The sequence below is a fragment of the Neophocaena asiaeorientalis genome, unplaced genomic scaffold (assembly GCF_003031525.2).
Source record: "Neophocaena asiaeorientalis asiaeorientalis breed wild unplaced genomic scaffold, Neophocaena_asiaeorientalis_V1.1 scaffold345, whole genome shotgun sequence".
Classification (NCBI taxonomy): domain Eukaryota; kingdom Metazoa; phylum Chordata; class Mammalia; order Artiodactyla; family Phocoenidae; genus Neophocaena; species Neophocaena asiaeorientalis.
The window spans coordinates 1406046-1425191 of record NW_020175181.1 but is presented as its reverse complement, the minus strand read 5'-3'; the positions used below and the strand labels follow the sequence as shown (position 1 = coordinate 1425191).

Genomic DNA, 19146 nt, shown 5'->3' with positions numbered 1-19146 from the left:
AAAAAAAAAAAAAAAAAAAAAAAAAAGGGAAGAGCAGGAGAGGCACAGTAAAGGGCTACAGAAGGGGAGCAGCAGTGGGGACAGGCAGTGAAGCCAGAGGTCACGTGCACCAGGTCCAGCCTAGCCACTTCGGGGCGGGGAGGGTCCAAATCTCAGCTCTTCTTGTAGTGCAACCCTGGACAAGTCACCACACCTCTCTAGGTTTCAGTTTTTCCATCCATGAATGGAGATGACATCAGCTATCTAACCAGGGTTGCGGTTAGGATTAAAGCCCATACGTGCAGTGTTTGATATGGTGCTGGTACATAATTGCATCACTGAATGGCAATTGCTCTCACCCTTGGGAAGTCTGGCCCCGGCTCTGGGAACAGAGAGAGAGAAGAGGAGACGGAGAGGTTTGGGGGAGTGGCCCCAGTTGGCCTGGGGAAGTGAAAACGAGCACCTTGTGTTTCTCCACAGGGGCAGCTTACTGCCAGTTCATGGACATGCTCTTCCCTGGCTGTGTGCACTTGAGGAAGGTGAAGTTCCAGGCCAAGCTAGAGCATGAGTATATTCACAACTTCAAGGTGCTGCAAGCAGCATTCAAGAAGATGGGTGTTGATAAAGTAGGTGCCTGCGCTCTGAGGGGCCCCGAGGAGCTGTGTGACCCTGGGAAAGAAGATGGCCCGCCAGCCAGGGCAGCAGGGGCTGTTGGGGTCAATCCAGTTCTCACGCCTCTCTCCACCCCGACTCTCCAGGGGGCGTGTTCCCCCAGCTCCAGGCTCAGTGGAAAACCCCACAACTTTTGACATCCCATCCTGATGACATTCCTGTCCCTTTCTCCTCTCCGGACCCTACACCCCAGCACTTGAGCCTCGGTATATCGGTCCTATTAAGTTCCTCCTCTGTAAGGCCCAAGAAAAGTCTCCTGGCTCACTCGACTGCCTCAACGGCCCAGGACCCTGGTTCCAGCAGCCCTCACCCCACATGCAGGCACAGCACCAAGGGATGTCTCCCCACACACGTCCTCCTGTGCCTGGAGGAAAGGGCCTGCAGCCTACCCATCTGCTCTGGTGGCACGGGAGGGGGGCCAGGTGGAGGAGGTGGAGGATGCTGCAGCCCGGGGGCTGGCTTTCCTGAGAGCAGTGGCCCTCTCACAGAGAAAGGCAGCCCTGCGGCAGCAGGAGGTTAAAGTTCTCTGCTTATGTGGTCTATTTCAGATCATTCCTGTAGAGAAATTAGTGAAAGGAAAATTCCAAGATAATTTTGAGTTTATTCAGTGGTTTAAGAAATTCTTTGACGCAAACTATGACGGAAAGGATTACAACCCTCTGCTGGCGCGGCAGGGCCAGGACGTAGCACCACCTCCTAATCCAGGTGATCAGATCTTCAACAAATCCAAGAAACTCATTGGCACAGCAGGTAATGTGCCCGAGCTGGGGGAGGGAGTGTGGCGGGCCGGGCCGGAAGGGCTCTACAGCCAGGAGCGGCCCCTGGGCCACCGGCCCGGCCCTGCCAGCCTAGAGGAGACTGTTATCACGGAGTTCAGATGACGCTGCCTGCTGCCCGCTTAGACCAGGGGGAATCACAGTAGGGAGGAGAGGGCTCCAGAGACTGCTACAAAAGGAGAGCCGCCGGCTCCGGCCAAGGTGACAGCTGGTGATGGGAGGCCCCGGGGCACTTCCCTCTGTAGCCCGAGCCAACTCCTCTGCCTCAAGATGATGGGGCAGCCCCTGGCTTGGTTCCTCTGTCCAGGTCCATCCAGGCCAAGGGCCTGGGCCGGCACTACAGACGCTTCTTGCCCTCTGCCCACTTGACTCCCCGGGGATGGGAGTTGGCCGAGCTTGACCATATCTTCCCGCATTTCCAAAATCCCACAGCCCTAAGTCCTCAAGAGATGAGTCTCTGGAAACGAGGCTTTGTCTGGCTTCCAGAGGAGAAGGGGAAAAAGCAACAGGGCCTTTGGGGGATGGGAAGGTTGGCGAGAGCAGAGGCGCAGCCCCATACGCGTCTGAACCCGTCATAGCAGAGCGGCTCCTCTGTGTGTGCTGCTGCCCGCCTGGGGCTGCCCCCACTCCTCTGCTTGCTTTGCATCAGCAGCTCAGTCCTGGGAGCCGCCATAGCTGGACAATAAGTGGCCACAGCATGCCGGGTGTGCAGGGGAGGAGTGGGGTCCCTGAATCAGGCCCGGCAGAGGGCCCTGAGGCAGGGAGCCCAGAGGGGCAGGGGCAGGCTTCTGTGGTCTCCTCCAGAAGGCACCCCCGGGGAGGATGGCTGTGGGCTGGGGTATCTGTTAGCGAAGACCCAGCGAGACCCCGTGCCAGCTGCTTTTCCCCAGGCCCAGGCTGTCAGTGCGAGAGGGCCCTAAACCCTCCAGCCCCACTCCCCAAATTCGCCATCCCAGTTCCCTCCTCTCCCCCTCAGGCCAGCTCTCCTCCCTGCCTACACCTTACACTTTCTTTAGTTCCCTGTAGAGCCTGCTCTCCCAGGCTTGCCAGAGGGCTGCCCCGCTGCTGTGGTGTCACGTGTGGCCGTGGCTTGAGGCCTAGATGTAGATGCCCATCCTGAGAGGGGGAGGTGGGTAGGGCGAGAGTGCCTGCCTTTCGCATGGGCCTGCCCCGCAGTCACACCAGGCTGTCTCGTGCCACGTGAGCTGTGGGCTCACGCAGCCCCGATCTGACTTTTCTCCTCTGGGCAGTTCCACAGAGGACGTCCCCCACAGGCCCCAAAAATATGCAGACCTCCGGCCGGCTGAGCAACGTGGCTCCACCCTGCATCCTCCGGAAGAATCCTCCATCGGCCCGAAATGGTGGCCATGAGACCGATGCCCAGATTCTTGAACTCAACCAGCAGGTGAGTGGCGTGGACACTGGCAGCTGAGAAAGCCCCGCCACAAAAGCCAGGCCCCCGGGGCGTCAGGGCGGGAAGGGAGTCCGAGGCAGGGGTCTCTGGCTTGAACACCACCTTCTCCCCGAGCAGCTATTGGATTTGAAGCTGACAGTGGATGGGCTGGAGAAGGAGCGCGACTTCTACTTCAGCAAACTCCGGGACATTGAGCTCATCTGCCAGGAACACGAAAGCGAGAACAGCCCCGTCATCTCGGGCATCATCGGCATTCTCTATGCCACCGAGGTGAGTCCCGCCAGTGCCTGCTGAGCCTCCCGCACTCCCGCCGGACCCTCACACCAGAAGGGGCCTTGGAGAACGTGGGCCGATGAGGGCAGCCAGCCGAAGTCACCAGCCCAAGGTCTCACAGGGCGTGAGCAGGGCAAGTAGGACAGGAACCTGGGCCCTGGCTCCCAAGCTACCCTCAGGAGTCCGCACCCTCAGCCTGCCTGCCTGGCTCACCTCCTGTCTCCCTTCCGCCCTCCAGGAAGGATTTGCACCCCCGGAGGACGATGAGATCGAGGAACACCAACAGGAAGACCAGGACGAGTACTGAGGGCGGCTCCAGCCCTGGCTGACTGCACGGTTGCCGTGCCCCTCACCCCGCTCCCATGCCCACATTATAATCCTTCCCTGACAGCCAGCTGGCCGGGTGCTTTGTGTCAGTGCCGTGGCCCTGGGGAGCCTGGCGAGCAGGGCTTGGGGGGTGGGGGGCAGGTGAGCAGGTAGAGGCCCCTCCTCCTGTGGCAGAGGCCCAGTTGGGCGGGACCCCTGCCCATTCCCCACCCCTATTTATTTCCGTGGTCTCTGTGCTGTGTCGGCCAACACTTCCCAGGAGGCTGCTGCCGCCCACCCCAGCCAGCCGCCTGCTCCCCTGACAGCCAGCAGCTGTATATTTGACAAAGTCATTGGTATATTTTTACTTACTGGATTTTCCTTGCACTTTACCCGTTCTTTTCCCAGGGCTGACAGCACGGGCTCTGGGGCAGCGTGTCTGGCTTGGCCTCCCTTCCCCGTTGCCAGGGCTGTGGCAGGACTCACCGATTCTTATTTATTTTGTCTTTTGACTTCCCAGTAGTTGAGGGAAAGGCTGATGTCAGGAGAGGGATAGGGTGACTGAGGAGGGGGTGCCTTAGGCCCCGGTGGTCAGGGAGAGTGAGGGGAGCACGTGAGGGATGAAAATGACCTCCTGGCACCAGGCTTGCCCACCCTCGGCCCCCTGACCCCAGCACCGAAGCCCAGCACTGCCCCGAGGCCCCCAGCCACTCCCCCTGCAGCTTGGTTCATACCACACATTCTCTGCCTGGACCCTCCTGTACGTCTGCCTCCCCTCTGCCCGCCTCCCCAACCCCTGCCCCTCGGGCCACCCAGCCTGCATACGTGTTCACTTTTATTTAAATAAACTTGTGTGGTAAAAGTCCATACCACGTCTCCCTCCACTGAGCCACAGCCTGGCTCTCAGTGCTCTTCTCCTGAGCGACCCCATCTCCAGAGGCGATGGCCATGGAGCACAGCACCCCTGCCGTCCTCCCTCAGGCCCAGAAACCACCACTGGCTTAGCCTCAAGAGCCCAGCTCTGACCCAGCCCCCATCTCCCAACGCTGATGCCCGGGCTTTAAGGGCTTGCCATTCCCTGAAGAGGAACAAAGTTCAGGGCCATGGCCGTGATGATGGACAGCCCAGTAAAGCAGCTGTGGGGTAACAGGGGGGCCTGGCTGAGAGGTGCTTTGTTTCAGTCCCCTTTGGGCCAGTATGACTGCATATTGTCCCCCACCCTTGTCAAAGCTCATACGCCCCACAACAGTGATCCAGCTGCGGACAAGGGCTCATGTGACAGAGCTGAGTGGGCTACAAAGAGCAACGGCTCTAAGAACTGAAGCCCAGAAGGAAAGCAATGTCCAAGGGGTTCCTTCCACAGAACAGGCTCTAACGGGAGCCAGGAACTCTTGTCACATCCTCCGTACAGCCCTGCAATCCTGGTGTGTGCCGGCCAAGGGCCACGATAACCAGTGTCCCGGAGGCCCCGAGGGCGCTGAAATGCATGTGGATACCGGGCCCATTCAAACAGAGCCTTGGCTGTCATCTAGAACAGTCCTGCATTTACTGACGAAAGGACTGAGAACAACATGTGACATGGCTTGCTCAAGGTGGTAAAAAACTAGACTAGAACTGAGACCTCCTGACTCAGGGTTCAGGGCTCACTTACAAAGACCACAGAGGTGTGACCTCCAGAACGTTCCTCTAGCTTCAGACTAGCCCTGGTAGATGTTTCCTTGCCATCCTGAGTATGCCTGAGATACTACGGGGATTGTGTTTCTGTCATGGCCCTGCTCCATGACCCTCCTCCGAGACTGCCACCACTTCTCAGATGACTCCAGTTATAAGCCTGAAATAAGCAAGCTGTGTCTGTTCGTTCCTCATTCACTTCAATTCCTCCGTTTGTCTCCCACCCCCACGCACAGAGACTCCTGATCTTATTCTGCTTTTCTTCTCCAACGAGTTCCCTGCCTGCATTTATCTATCATTATGATTTTTAACTCCTGTACCTAATTTTAAAAGGCTTTCCCCCCCACCATTCCAGGTAGATATAGTAAAAGATAAGGTAGTTTCCCTGCGTTGCCCAATGTTCATTTTCAGGCCGAGACCTCACCCTGCTGGTTAAGTGGGTGTGGTAGACAGAATAACACCTCCCCCAAGATGTCCACGTCATAATCCCCAGAACCTATGGCTATGTTAGGTTACATGGTGAAGGGGAATTAAGCTGCAGATGGAATTAAATTGCTAATCAGTTGACCTTAAAATAGGGAGAGTATCCTGGATTATCCAGGTGGGCCCAATGTAATTGCAGGGGTCCACAAAATTGGGGCAGGGGGCAGGAGGTCAGAGTGATGCAATCTGAGGAGGACGTGACCCGCTTTTGCTGACTATGAAGGTGGAAGGGAGCTATGAGCGAAGGAATTCGGTCAGCCTCTAGAGGCTGGGAAAGGCAAAGAAACTCTCCCCTAGAGCCTCCACAATGGACCACTGCCCTGCAGACACCATATTTAGCCCAGTGAGACCCTGACAGACTTCCCCTTCCGGAACTGTAAGATTAGAAGTTTGCGTTGTTTTAAGCCAGTAAGTTTGTGGCAATGTGTTACAGCAGCAATAGGAAACTACCACAGTGGGTCAAACTGCTTCAGTGAGCTCACTCTTCTTCTCGCCTCCACACTGGACACCCACCCGTCCTCCTCTTTTGATTCTTCCCTCAAACCCCATGGGTACCTGCCTAAGCCCACCTCCATGGCTAGTGTCTAAGGCTGCTCTTTGAACACCCAGAGCTCAAGGATGTGAAGCCACTGCCTCCTTCCCAATGTCTGCAACATTTAAGATGGTGAACCATAATTTTCTGTTCACACGGTTGTCTCCCACACAAGCTTCGAGTTCCTCTCAAGCAAGTGAGGTGTGTCCTCTAGCTCCACCTAGCACTGTGCTAGGTGCTTAGGTAGAGAAGAAGGTGCTTAGGAAATGCTACTGGATAAGTAAGTGAATGACTTCTATCCCTTAGATGCCAAGTCACAACAGATGACCTGCCAGACTCTTCTAAGGAAAGATAGGAAATAAAGCCCCTCCCTTTCTATACATTTCCACCATGGAGCACCCCCCTTCTTTGCCTCTATGGAAAGCCCGTTCTGTTTCTCTTCCAAAAACCGTGTCTCTTCTGTGACCATACGTGTGACACAGAAGAGGTAGAACAAAGAGAAGATAGTGTCTGAGTAGAGCTAAACCAATGACCTGAAAAAAACGAATTGATTAATGATCAGCTCAAATCTGTTCCTTGCCAAAAGCACTGCATCTCAGAGGCAAAGTCAGCTATGGTCAGGCCTGAAGGGGCTGGAGGGCAGGCAGGAGGAGGCAGCAAGAGCCGGTTATATCCCCCTTCCTGCCTTTCCCCCACCCCATCCCATCCTTCACATATCCCCATTTACCTTCCCAGAAGCAGATGTGCCCCTTTCCTACTGGCTTCCCAGGGTCTGGAGGACAAAGTCCGAATTTGGCAGGCAAGGCCCATGGCATATGGACTCAGATCCCTTTCCGACCGCATCCCCTCCAAAATCCCTTAAGCACTGTCACATTGAACTACTTCCAGTCTCCCAGCCTTGCCACGCTGTGTCCCACCGCTAGGCCTCTGCTTAAATCAATAAATCCATACAACTGGCCTGTTCTCTCCACTTGTCCTAATCCCCAGCCAATGAAAATTTGCCCATTCCTCAGGACCCATCTCAAGTGCCGTCTCCTTCAAGAAGCCTTCTCTGATCCCCTTCCTAAAGGAGTTCATCACTCCCTAAGCTATTCGTCCTCTGGGAAACTGAACTCTATTCGTTCTTACTATAACGGCTTGCCTGTCTTGTTCCTCAGTATGGCAGGTGTGAATCCCGTCCTCAAATGTAGGAGTGTACATGAAATAGCACATTTCCTTAATCGTGATAGATCCCTTCCAGTTCACCTTCGCTCATCCTCCCCTGCTGGGATGCTTCAAGTTTTGAGGTCTCACGTGATACTACAAGCCTGGCAGAGGGCCCTCGGGAGATAGTGGATGTCTGAGCAGTAACCTGTCTGAGTGGTTCCCCAGGTCTGCAGCTCTCGATCCCTTCCCTGCCACATCTGGGACTTGGGACTGACTCTTGTGGTGGGAGTCAGAATCTTTTCTTTCCCATTGCCTGGAAGGGGAAACCCAGCGCTGGCTGTACCAGGGCCCCAGACTTTTCTGTGCCTCCTACCAGAAGGACTCTCCGCTCTCCACTTCCTGCCCTCCAAATACTGCCTCTTCCCTCAAACTCCATCCTCTTCCTTGTTCCTGCAGAACAGATTTTTATAGCTCATTAAACCCAAAGTTTAATCACTAGCAACAGAAAAACTAGCACTTTCCTACAAGGAAGGAAGCATTTAATCTTCAAACTCTCCTGGGAGACGAGGAGAACTATTTTCATTCCATCTTTCTTGCACAACTAGAACGGAAAGAAAAACAGAAACAGTTAAATTTCCACCAAGTCACCCAATGCCTTCACATTTTGCTCAATAAAAGTTGTCTGAATGCAAAAGCCGCTCATCTCAACATCTTTGCCTCGCTGGTTTTTTGCTGCGAAAAGGCCCCGACGCCGACCCGACCCCTGGAGTGGGAGAACCAGGCAAACACGAAAGACTACAAGTCCCAGGCTGCCTTGCGGGTGGCGTCACGCGCCGCGAGGCCCTGCGAGGAGACGTGGCAGAGCGCTGCGCGTCCGCGCCGGACAGGAAAGTCCAGGGAGGTGGCCGTGGCGGGAGGCTCGGAGTCATGTCGGCCAGGGCGGCGGGTGGGGGGCGCTGGGAGGTGGTGAAGAAGGGGCGGCGGCCTGGGGCCGGCAGCAGTGGTAAAGGCGGCGGAGGGGACCGCCGGGCCCTCGGAGAGGCGAACGGAGTGTGGAAATACGACCTGACCCGTGAGTACCCACCCGGCCCGCCGCCGCCGCCCGGCCCCGGGCCTGCCCCCACGGGTGGTAGGGAGCAGCTACCCGAGCCCAGAGGGTCAAAACACCCCCGGGCTCCTGGAGGCGCGAGCTCTCCTGCCGATCGGTACCTCCCAGTTCAGCCGGCGCTACCCTGGCGTTGCCTATTTTGAGCCTCACGGGAGGTGGACAGCGCGAGGGAAGTCGCTGTCCTTGCCTCTCAAATGAGTAAACTGAGGCCCAGCGAAGTTAGATGCCTTGTCCAGGATCCCATATCAGTGGGGACCGGGATTCTGGTCTTCGGACGCTCAGCTGACTGCACATACGCCCTACCAGCTTTTCCCGGGCCCTGGCCTGGCCTCTCCGGGCAGGTGTCCGAGAGCTGCAGAGAGGCATCCTGGTTCATTATACACGGTGCCCCCGCCTTAAGTAACCAGCAGGTCGGGAGTGGGCGTGGGGACTGGGACACACATGAGGCCCTGCACTGGGAGAAATGACCCACCACACACTGTCCACACCCACCAAGTATTATTCTAAGTGGTGCCGGTTTCCTCAAAGCCTCCTGGAGGAGTGGAGAAAGCTTGCCACTTGTTGATTATAGAGTTGTCACGTCTGAACCAAAAGGAACTGGGGTAGAACCAAGATGGAAAAATCCTGACCTCCCAGACTGGTAGCCATTCAACAAAGAAGCCAGCCGTCCGTATCCCACCCCCGACCACCGATTCTCACATACTCTGATTTCCTAATAAAGAAACGCCTCATCTCTCTGAAAGAGCCCACGAACTCACGAGCTGTGATTACTGAAGAAGCAGCCAGGAGGGCTCCCTGCCCTGCTCCTGAAGCAGGACAGCAAGAAGGGGCTTTGAGGCAGGATCCTCCCTGGAGATGAATTAGGTGACAGTGTGGAGGAAGGGACCACTGTTCCTGTGAGGCCCTCCTGACTCAGGGCTGCCCCCCTTTCTCTGCCTGTCATTACCCCAGCTCCAATCCAGACGACAAGCACCCTGTATGAGCGGGGCTTTGAGAAAATCATGAAGCGGCAGAATAAGGAGCAGGTTCCACCCCCTGCTGTGGAGCCTAAGAAACCGGGGAACAAGAAGCAGACTAAGAAGGTGGCCACGCTCACCAACCAGAACCAGAAGCAGGGCCGCTTTCGCAGCCTGGAGGAGGCACTGAAAGCTGTGAGTGTGCCTAGGCTTTAGGCAGGGCAAGAATGAGGACTCAAGGAGTAGAGAAAATGAGAGGAGCGGGAGGGGGACAGGCGGCTCAGGGACCTGTGGAATGTGGGACATTGCTGGCCGAGAGGAGGCGTTCAGGAAAGGATGGAAACCCCAAGGGGCACAGTGTTTGCACTTAGGATGGAAAGGAAATACGTTTATAGAGAAAGATTAGTGAGAGGAGGGCCTTGAAAATCCAGAGATACAGGGAGGATTTAGAAAAACTGCTTGTGGTTCCTCTCCACAAGGAAGGAGTGATCTTTCATTTTCCATCTAGTTTTCTGTTTTTCCCCTTGAACCTGTGAAGGGCCCAAGAGTATTAGTCCTTGAGATCAGCAATTGCAGCTGTCATGGCCTCTGTTTCCTAAAGATCTGGATTCAGCAGAAGTGTGGCATTCCACATACTTTCGTTTAAAAGCAGAAACCCTTTGTTCTTCCTACCACCACCTAGTTCAACCATTTTCCCACCTCTACCCCATTACCCTGTACCCACAACTCACCATGAGGGTCCTGTGTCCCTGGCAGCTGGACCTGGCAGCTCTGCAGAAGGAACTGGACAAGAGCCAAAGCGTGTTCTCTGGGAACCCATCTGTGTGGTTGAAGGACCTGGCCAGCTATCTCAACTACAAGCTCCAAGTACCTCCAAGTGAGCCCACACTAAGCCAGCATACTCACGGTTAGTTCTCCAGACAAGTTCAAGGAAATTATGGAAGGGCTGTGCGTAAGCATGTCACTTAGTAACTGAGCCCAATGCCCCCTACTGCCCCGATTTACATGGGTGATTTCAGCTGTTCTCAAATCATCATGGCTTAAAAGTTTCCGGACCGCATTGAAAAAGGGAGGATGCCAGCCACAGCGCAGTGACCTCTGCCTCCACTTACCGTTCTCAGGGGGCAAACCAGAGCTCTCAGAGCTGGCAGGGGCTTCTGGTCCTAGCACTCATACGAGGCCTCTCGGCCGCAGATTATCCCTACAGCCTGGTGAGCCGGGAGCTGCGTGGGATCATCCGAGGGCTACTGGCAAAGGCAGCGGAGTCTCTGGAGCTCTTTTTTGACCACTGTCTATTCACCATGCTACAAGAGCTGGATAAGACGCCAGGTGAGAGGGGCCCGTGAGGGATAGCCCAGTCCCATCTGGGGAGCCTACCCCCTTTTTCCTGCTTCAGGAGTAGCTGGGTGGTTCCGTTTCAGCAGAGAAGCGTGCTAACCTCAACACTCTTTTGGAAAAGGAGGAGGATGTTAGGACTCGCTGGGCCTGGGCTCTGGGCTCTCAGCTGTCAAAAGGGAGGTTACAGGTTTGGGATGCTGATTAGTATATGTAGGTCTGAGAATGTATCTGTCTCCAGGGGAGTCACTACACGGTTACCGCATCTGTATCCAGGCCATTCTGCAGGACAAGCCCAAGATCGCCACCATGAACCTGGGCAAGGTGAGCTCAGGGTCGTGGTGGGGACATCGGGAGGCTAGGATTGGGGAGACTGCGCGGAATCTACACTGTTAGACCCAATTAAGGGGTAGTGGGAGGTCCTGTAAGACAGATGATCACAGCTGACACTGTTAGCGCTTACTGTGTCTACTCTGTACATTATATGAGGTAGGTACTGCTGCTGTTCCCACTTTGTAGATGAGAAGATTGAGCCACAGAGGGGTTCAGTAACTTTCATAGAGTTGGTCAACTAGTAAGTGGCAAGTATGGGTGGAGGCCACAGCCTGGTGCCGGAGCCTGCCCTCTGAATCGCTCCGCCATGCTGCCGTGCTGCTGCCCTGTCCCCACAGCCTGCCCCTCCTCTCTCAGTTGACATCTCTCTTCCTCCCTGGCTTGGGGGGTGCTCCTGGCGCTCTGCCCTATCCCAACCTGTCTCTCCCACCGGTCTCCTCAGTTCCTGGAACTGCTGAGGTCCCACCAGAGCCGACCAGCAAAGTGTCTGACCATCATGTGGGCCCTGGGTCAAGCAGGTTTTGCCAATCTCACCGAGGGACTGAGAGGTAACGAGGAAGTGGGGAAGAAAGAGGGAGGTTTTGGAGCCAGCAAGTTGCTCTTTAATGTTCTCAGTGGATCCAGGCCTGAGGCTTCCTCCCTGACCTTTGTCTCCACAGTGTGGCTGGGGATCATGCTGCCTGTGCTGGGCATCAAGTCTCTGTCTCCATTCGCCATTGCATACCTGGATCGGCTGCTCCTGTGAGTAACGGCAGGGCACAGCAAGGCCAAGGCCCAGGGTGTTTTCCAGTGGCTGTTTCAGCAAAATGGGATGCTGTGATCCTGGTTTCTGTAGATGTGAGGAAAATCAGGACCAGCTCCTCCCAACTCACAATGTGATGGGGAAGAAGGAAAGGGAGGGAGCCAGGAAGGGGAGGGGGATGGGGTAGAGTTTATGCCCTTTTTCTTTTTTTTGGGGTTGGTTTTTTTCCCTTTTTTTTTTTTTTTTTTTTTTTTTTTGGCAGCTAGGGTATGCCCTTTTTTCTTAGATGTTATTCTTAGCTGTGTCCATGGCCCGGGCAGGTGATCCCCAACAAGCCTGTTTCTTTCTTCCTCCACAGGATGCACCCCAACCTCACCAAGGGCTTTGGCATGATTGGCCCCAAGGACTTATTCCCACTTCTGGACTTTGCCTATATGCCCAACAACTCCCTGACTCCCAGGTAGGGCTGCCCTGGGGCACACCTGCTGTGATAGATCCCAGCAGAGGGTTAGGAGTAGACAATATATGTCCCTTCCCCTCCAGCCACTCTACATCTGAGATTATCAGCCTGCAAGTACAAGGGATCATTGAACCCCTGGAATTATATGGGCCCTCAAGTGTGATTGGCATGTGGGCATTTTCCTGGGGAGGGGACCCATGACTGAGCAAATTTTCCAAGAAGTCTCCGAGTCTAGAAAGATGCAGAACCATCACAAGGCCCTTCATGACTGCCCGCCTTGGGCAGGGTGTGGACTCTGAGGCAGGCAGAAGGGACACAGCGCACAAATCCATTTAGAGCTGTGCCTGCCTCTCCTCTCAACCCCCTCCACAGCCTGCAGGAGCAGCTCTGTCAGCTCTACCCACGACTGAAGGTGCTGGCATTTGGGGCGAAGCCGGAATCCACCCTGCACACCTACTTCCCCTCCTTCCTGTCCAGAGCCACCCCTGGCTGCCCTCCGGAGATGAAGAAAGAGGTGAGGAAATGGTGGGAGGCTCCTTTTTCCTTCCCAGGGGTCTGCTACAGAGGTCCTTATCTGCTGACAAAGGCCCTGCTTCAGGGAGCCCGTTTTCTGGGCATCCCCTTAGCTCACTCCTGACAGCCGCCTGCCCGGCTCCCTCATGCTCTGCCCTCAGAAGAACGGAGCTGAAAAGAGGCACATTCAGGTCTGGCTGGTCTCTGATATCCTGCCCCTTGCAGACAAGTGAACTTCGAGCTCAGGAGCCCTGGCCTCCCCCTTTACAGCCTCTTGGAGAGTTTTGGGGTATGGGCACAATTTCTCCATCCTTTAGGGTGGATGTGTTGCCTGGATGGCCTCACTTAGGAGAGGGGGATTACCTCCCAGCAGTCTCCCTGCCGCCAGCCCCGGGCCCCAGCAGTGTCTCCCTTCTCCTGTCCCCTGTGCAGCTCCTGAGCAGCCTGACCGAGTGCCTGACGGTGGACCCCTTCAGCACCGGCGTCTGGAGGCAGCTGTACCCCAAGCACCTGTCACAGTCCAGGCAGGTGGGGGTGGGAGGGTCACCCGCCCCTGATCCACACAGAGAAGCCTTAATTCACGCTTCTGGTGTGTCCCTGTCCTAGAAGCAGAAGGGGGACGTTTGTCGCTTGTTGAGGCTCATGCCCCTCAAGCTCAGTGGGAACACTGCTGGGAGGCCTCTAGGAAGCTGCTCCTCTGCAGGGGGCGGGGAGGTGGCTATCTTTCAGCCTGAAGGAGCGGGGCCTCATGGAGGACAGGGGGATGGAAGGGGCCGAGTGGGCCTCCTGATTGGAAGGGGTTGTGCTTTCCCCGCAGCCTGCTGCTGGAGCACTTGCTCAGGTCCTGGGAGCGGATTCCCAAGAAGGTAAGGAGCTGGGAGGACATGGCAGGCTGAGCCTCATCTGGGTTCTGGGTTCATACCCCTCAGCCACTGTCCCCCCTTTCTGAGAAGGTGCTCTGTTAGCACATCTGGCATGGAAAACGAAGCAGAATGGAGGCTCAGGGTTCCGTCCTGGGCCAAATCTTACGATCTCAGCCTAGATTTTTCTTACCCTATAGACACAGAAGTCTTTGCAAGAAACCATTCAGTCCTTCAAGCTTACCAACCAGGATCTGCTAGGGAAGGGCAGCTGCAGCAACCAGGATGTCATCACCTGTGACGCGGCCTGCAAGGTGCCAGCGCCCAGCCCTCCCCCAGCCCCACAAACTGTTCTGCGTCGCTGTCTCAGCACACCCTGGGGTGGGTCTGTGTCCCATTCCTGCCCCACCTGTCCTTGGAGCCCGCACTACCTCCTGGGTAATGTGAGGGCGGGATCCTCTCCCTGGAAGGCCTAGCTCGAGGCCTGCCTTACGAGGCAAGGAGCAGCCCCTCTCCCTTCTGACCGCTGCTCTCTACCCCTTCTCCTAGAGTCTGTTGCAGCAGGCACGGGGCTTCTGGCTGCCCTGGACGCGGCTACTCCTGTTGGTGCTGGTCTTTGCCATAGGTTTCCTGTGCCATGACTTCCGGTCACACAGCTCTTTCCAGGGTAAGCAGGGATTGGCAGGCAAGGGAGACAGCCTGGGGCTCTCTATGGGGACACAGAGCTGGATGTAGCACTCCCCGCCCCCAACACAATCCGGAACAAACACTTTTCTGACAGACGTTTCAATCACACCTCAGATCAGACAGGTGCTTTGCAGTATAGAAATGCTTGCATATTCATGGTCTCATTTGAGTAGATGTGTATCTTGTTTTTAACTTCTGAGGAAATTGAGGCTCAGAAAAGTTTACCAATTAGCTAAAATACAGCTAGGAAATAGAAGGGCCGACCCTCAAAGCCGAGGCTTCTTGATGCCTAAGCCCTGGGCTCCACCTGGCTGCACCCTTCTTGCTCCCCTGGCCTGCATCCTCCCTCCGTGTATGCTCCAGAGCAGACTGGAGGCAGCTCTGCAGCCCCAGGAGCACACTGAGTTCTGCCCCACCCCTCACTGGGTCTGCCCTGGGGCCTGTAGTGTCTGTCTCTCCGATCCCTTCCCCGCTCACCTCCCAGCTCACCCGAGGCCCCCTTTACTCAGCCTCCTTTTCTGGCCGGTTGCTTCATTCATCTGGTGTCTTGCCTGCTGGCCAACAAGCATGTATCAAGATCTACTCCTACAGCCTGCAAGGCTACAGGTGAGCACCTCCTGGGGAGGGGTGGGGTGGGAGAGAGAGGGCTTGCGTTTTCAGGCATTGACAATCAGTGGGAAGTGATGGTGGTTTTCCTTTCCCAAGGCCTCCCTTGCCCCAGCTGTTCTTGGGCCAAATTGCCTGTGAAAACTCAGAGACCTCCTTCCTCCCCTATGCCTTCTCCTACAGCTGGCTGGAGGAGACATTGCCGACCTGGGGTTCCCACTTGCTGACCATGGTGAGGCCCAGCTTGCAGCTGGCCTGGGCCCACACCAGTGCCACAGTCAGCTTCCTTTCTGCCCACTGTGCCTCCCACCTTGCCTGGTTCGGTGACAGCCTCACCAGCCTCTCCCAGAGGGTAAGCCAGAGACAGGGAGGTCAGAGAAGGCTGCTCTCGCCAGGGGCTGAGTTCTTGGGAAGGTGCAGCCCCATGTGGACTGCATTCCCTGGCCACTCTAATCCCGTCCGTTCTCCACGGTCCAGCTACAGATCCAGCTCCCTGATGCCCTGAACCAGCTGCTCCGTTCTCTGAGGGAGCTGCTCCTGTTTCTTTACCAGAACGTCCTGCTGCCCACGTGGCACATGCTGCTTGAGGCCCTGGCCCGCGTCCAGGAGCGCTGCCATGAGGCGTGCAGGTGAGACCCTTGCCCGGGGCACGCCCTTTCTCCAGGGAGCTCCAAGGCTCCTCTGTTGAGTCTCTCGCTCTGCCCTGGCCCCTGCTCATCCCTTGGCCACTTTGGGATGCGGGTTGTGAGTGTGAGCTACAGCCCTGTGACTCGACGCAGCTGCACGTCACCGCGTTCCAACCTCCACAAATGTTCTCCTTTCCTCCCAGAGGTGGGGTGACCTGGGACTGCGTGAAGACACAGCTCAGTGAGGCTGCCCACCAGACCTGGCTCTGCCTACAGGAAACCACAGTGGCCTTCTTGAACTGGGCATTTGCCATGATACCCCAGCAGTAGGCCCTGCCTCCCTGGCTGCTGGGTTCTGTCTGGAGCAGAGCCTCTGAGACTGCTGGCGGGGAGAGGGTGGCAGTTCTGCATGGGAGTCTTTGTTACGTGGTGCCTAAGTTCTGTCTCCTAGGCAAGTGGTTGGCTGCCTCTGCCTCAGTTCTTCCACTTTGGCAGCAGCTGAGCCCAGGGGTATCTCAGCCTCCTACCCACGATTCCACTGAGCACTGCTCTGCCCGATTGCACACAGCTCCCAGCCTCTGTCCTTGGGCTGGTAGCCTCTCTCGCCTCCTCTCTTGTCTCCTGCTCTCCACTTCCTTCCCTCTCATTCCTGAAACCTCAGACAGCTCATCTCCAAAAAGGTGGGACTCCAGCAAGTGGTTTCTGCCTTCTTCCGACAAATGATTCCTGCTCCCAGACTTCAGCCGCAGCAGAAAAAAGAAAGGGACCTCCAGAAGAATCCAGAAGAATATAGCACCTCAGTGGGTGGCAGCAGCTTCGCCTCTACCACACCCTGGGTGTGGCTGTCAGTGGACATGGAGGCCTGGGTGGAAAGGCCTCTCACCTCAAAATGCTCAACTTGGGTCCTTCAAGGCCCCTCACTGCCCCTTCCATTGTGGTCCTACTTCCTCACTCTCCATTCCCCTTCAGTGCTGGGGGATCTCTGCCCCAGTGTTCAGCCTTTCTCTGCTGCCCACCCCTACCATCTGTCTGGAGAGCAGAGCCCAGGTAATCGTGTGCCTTGGGCCCAGGGAACCTTCAGCAGTCAGTTGAGACATGATGTGGCCCATGGGTATGCCTGCTCGGTGGAATAAAGGACACAGATTTGATTTCTAGCTTTCCTCTGTGCCTCTTCACACAGGAATTCCTGTAGTTGTGGACAGGAGGACAAAATTGGAGCACCTGCACGTTCTTCAGCCCCCTGCCCTCCCGAAGGTTGTAGCCACTGGCTGTAATTGAGCTTCTGGCAAGGAAAGCCCATTCTAAAGTTTGGTCTGTCGAGGGTTCTGGACACACTCCTCTTGCTCATGTATTGTCTCACTTGTCCCTGTGATTTGCGTCCCAGGATTTGCCTTGGTAGCTTGAGTATTTTATGCTTGGAAAAGTTGGGGAGAGTCTCCTAGAGGAATTCTTGGCCAGTGATCAGAGGGTGTCTCCTTTGTTCCCAGGACCTTAATTTATTAATTCGTTCATTTTATAGGCAGTGAGTGAAAGGTTTAGAACTCCAAGAGTCAAGGGTTTATCACCAAAGTCCCTTTTAATTTTTGACTTGAGACTATAATAATTAGTCAGCTAACTGCATGGGTTTTCGGTTCTCACCTCAAGCTTCTTTCCTTGAATGTTTCAAAAAGTATAAGCAGTGCTAGAGGTGCACTGCCCGCTCCAACTTCCGTGGGCTGGTTTCTGCTTCCGTCCTAAACACCTGAGATGGCCAGCTGCCACTTTCCCCTTCACGGGCTGCCCTGAGATGCTGCCTCCATTTCCAGCAGCAAGATTATAAAGAAGCAAGCATAGAAAAGTCTTGATACAACGTGAGGTCGTGAGGACTATAGCATCTCACACTTTTGTTCTCTTTCCTTGTTAGGATGTAACTACATTACCACATTGGGAAGAACCCTGCTCTTCTAGTGGCAGTCAGCCATGACCATTTTTCCCAGAAAAAAAGAAACCCCGCCTGGCAAAGGACCAAGGTTTAGGACTGCTAGGCAGGACTGTCCAAGGGCCCCAAGACATGTTCCATTGCCTCAGTTCTTCCTTACCAATCAGATGGGTTCAACTCTTAAGAGTAGTGAATCCTTGTAACTGTCCTGTATTCAAGGCAAATTGAAGAAAGGGGGCTGGTGTGAGCTTGGGTTGGCACGAGCGCAGGACCAGTAAAATGATAACACTCTGTCCTACAATGACATTGAGTCCAGCCAAGGCTGCTGGACTGGATTTTCAATCTAGCAACTCAGAGAATCCCACTTATAAGTGCTTCATTGTTTTCTAATGTGTGTACTCTTTCTACCTTGTTAGGTTCATTTAATCTCTGACATATGATCCTGGGATGCAGCATTTTTCTTTCACTCAGGTAAACTGGGGTCTCCACAGCCTCTCCCAGGGACACTGACACCTGAATTGGCTTTATTCAGTAGACACAGTGGTTTGACCTGATAACTGGAATTGTCAGAATTTTTCCTCTGTCATTAGTCCGACACTGTACCTGCTGTCCATTAAAGCTAGACCAGACATCCAGATGTTTTACTTCAGCAGAACTGTCAACGAACAGGAATCCAAGCTGAGCCAGTTAGTTGAACCAGTATGGACTGGTGGAGTAGACTGATGCCGGCCGGCAGGCAGTCACACTGGTAGTTGGTGTTTTGGGAAGTAAACTGACACCTGAAAGATCACTTCTAGACATTTTAACTTTACTTTTCACACACAGGTGGAGTTTTACAGAGAACATACCATACAACTGATGGGCAGTTTGAATATTGTTAACTAACTTTAGTTATTACCAGTTCTTGTACGGACTTGCAAATTATATCGCATGACTCATTAGAAACACTTCTTTCCGTTTTTCTAAGTCTTAAATCATGGTTTTGGTTTCCCCTGGTCATGTGTACCCCGTCTACAGCTTCAGCTTTAGAGCAAGGCAGCCTGATGGGGAGCCTTACTATGGATAGATAATGTTGCTGGACTCCCACCTGTGACATTGGCAGTCCATTCTCAAATGGCTCCACGCTTACTAGAGTGGAGTGTTTCCCACAGAAATAGGCATGCCTGCCCTGCCCTATTCCAGAATGACCCAGTTGTCAATTATACAGAAATTTCAATGGTTGGATGACCTCTGAGCATTTTAATATGTCTTAATCTCTCCTGAAGGAGTTTGGATTTAAGTGAACACTTAAAGTGACTAATTCTTTTTCTACATAATCTTCCTGGTTCTGCTCCCAGGGGGACTTTACGGGGAAAAGGACCTTGCTTTTCCCTATGTGATGTTCCACTTTTACCTGGCAGTTTCATTGCCCAGACTTGAAGTATAAGAATTTGGGGGTGAGGGAGAGCTTTCACCATTCAGGGCATGAGCGAGTACTTATTGACTATTGAATATTCTACCTATTAATAAAAACGTTGAGTTCAGACATGTTGGATGTGCCTTGGTATATCTTTTTTACTGTGTTAGTACACAAGTTATTAATTTTTAATAGACTTTATTTTTTATAGCAGTTTTAGGTTCACATCAAAACTGAGCAAAAAGTACACTCCCCTTGCCCCGCACTCCACAGCTTCCCTCATGTCAACATCAGTGAACCTACACTGACACATCAGTGTCACCTGGAGTCTGTAGTTCCCATTCAATCTTTTTA

At 54.5% G+C, this 19146-nt stretch overlaps 2 protein-coding genes across 4 annotated transcripts in view; both read left to right on the top strand.

The window, feature by feature from the left end:
- The window catches only part of MAPRE3 (microtubule associated protein RP/EB family member 3), a 46608-nt gene extending 42321 nt beyond the window's left edge, over nucleotides 1–4287 (top strand). Inside the window, exons 3-7 of one of the 2 annotated variants that reach the window (XM_024764485.1) lie at nucleotides 460–605; nucleotides 1200–1356; nucleotides 2678–2832; nucleotides 2959–3111; nucleotides 3353–4287. In XM_024764485.1, the coding sequence (XP_024620253.1) occupies nucleotides 460–605; nucleotides 1200–1356; nucleotides 2678–2832; nucleotides 2959–3111; nucleotides 3353–3421 (680 nt within the window). In that variant the 3' untranslated portion in view covers nucleotides 3422–4287. Of the gene's footprint in view, nucleotides 1–459; nucleotides 606–1199; nucleotides 1402–2677; nucleotides 2833–2958; nucleotides 3112–3352 lie in introns of both variants that reach the window. The other variant, XM_024764486.1, reaches the window with a different exon arrangement.
- Nucleotides 4288–8158: 3871 nt separating this feature from the next.
- TMEM214 (transmembrane protein 214) lies at nucleotides 8159–18924 on the top strand. 2 transcript variants are annotated; one of them, XM_024764513.1, is made up of 17 exons: nucleotides 8159–8324; nucleotides 9312–9511; nucleotides 10073–10223; nucleotides 10511–10645; nucleotides 10893–10975; nucleotides 11427–11532; nucleotides 11644–11725; nucleotides 12085–12186; nucleotides 12559–12700; nucleotides 13132–13223; nucleotides 13517–13565; nucleotides 13760–13873; nucleotides 14109–14226; nucleotides 14756–14852; nucleotides 15036–15204; nucleotides 15330–15481; nucleotides 15682–18924. In XM_024764513.1, the coding sequence occupies exons 1-17, from the start codon at nucleotides 8180–8182 to the stop codon at nucleotides 15806–15808; spliced, it is 2064 nt and encodes a 687-aa protein (XP_024620281.1). In that variant the 5' UTR covers nucleotides 8159–8179; the 3' UTR covers nucleotides 15809–18924. The 2 variants fall into 2 exon arrangements, with proteins under 2 accessions (XP_024620281.1, XP_024620282.1); XM_024764514.1 differs by having other exon boundaries at nucleotides 8169–8324; nucleotides 15405–15481; nucleotides 15682–16439.
- Nucleotides 18925–19146: the final 222 nt, after the last annotated feature.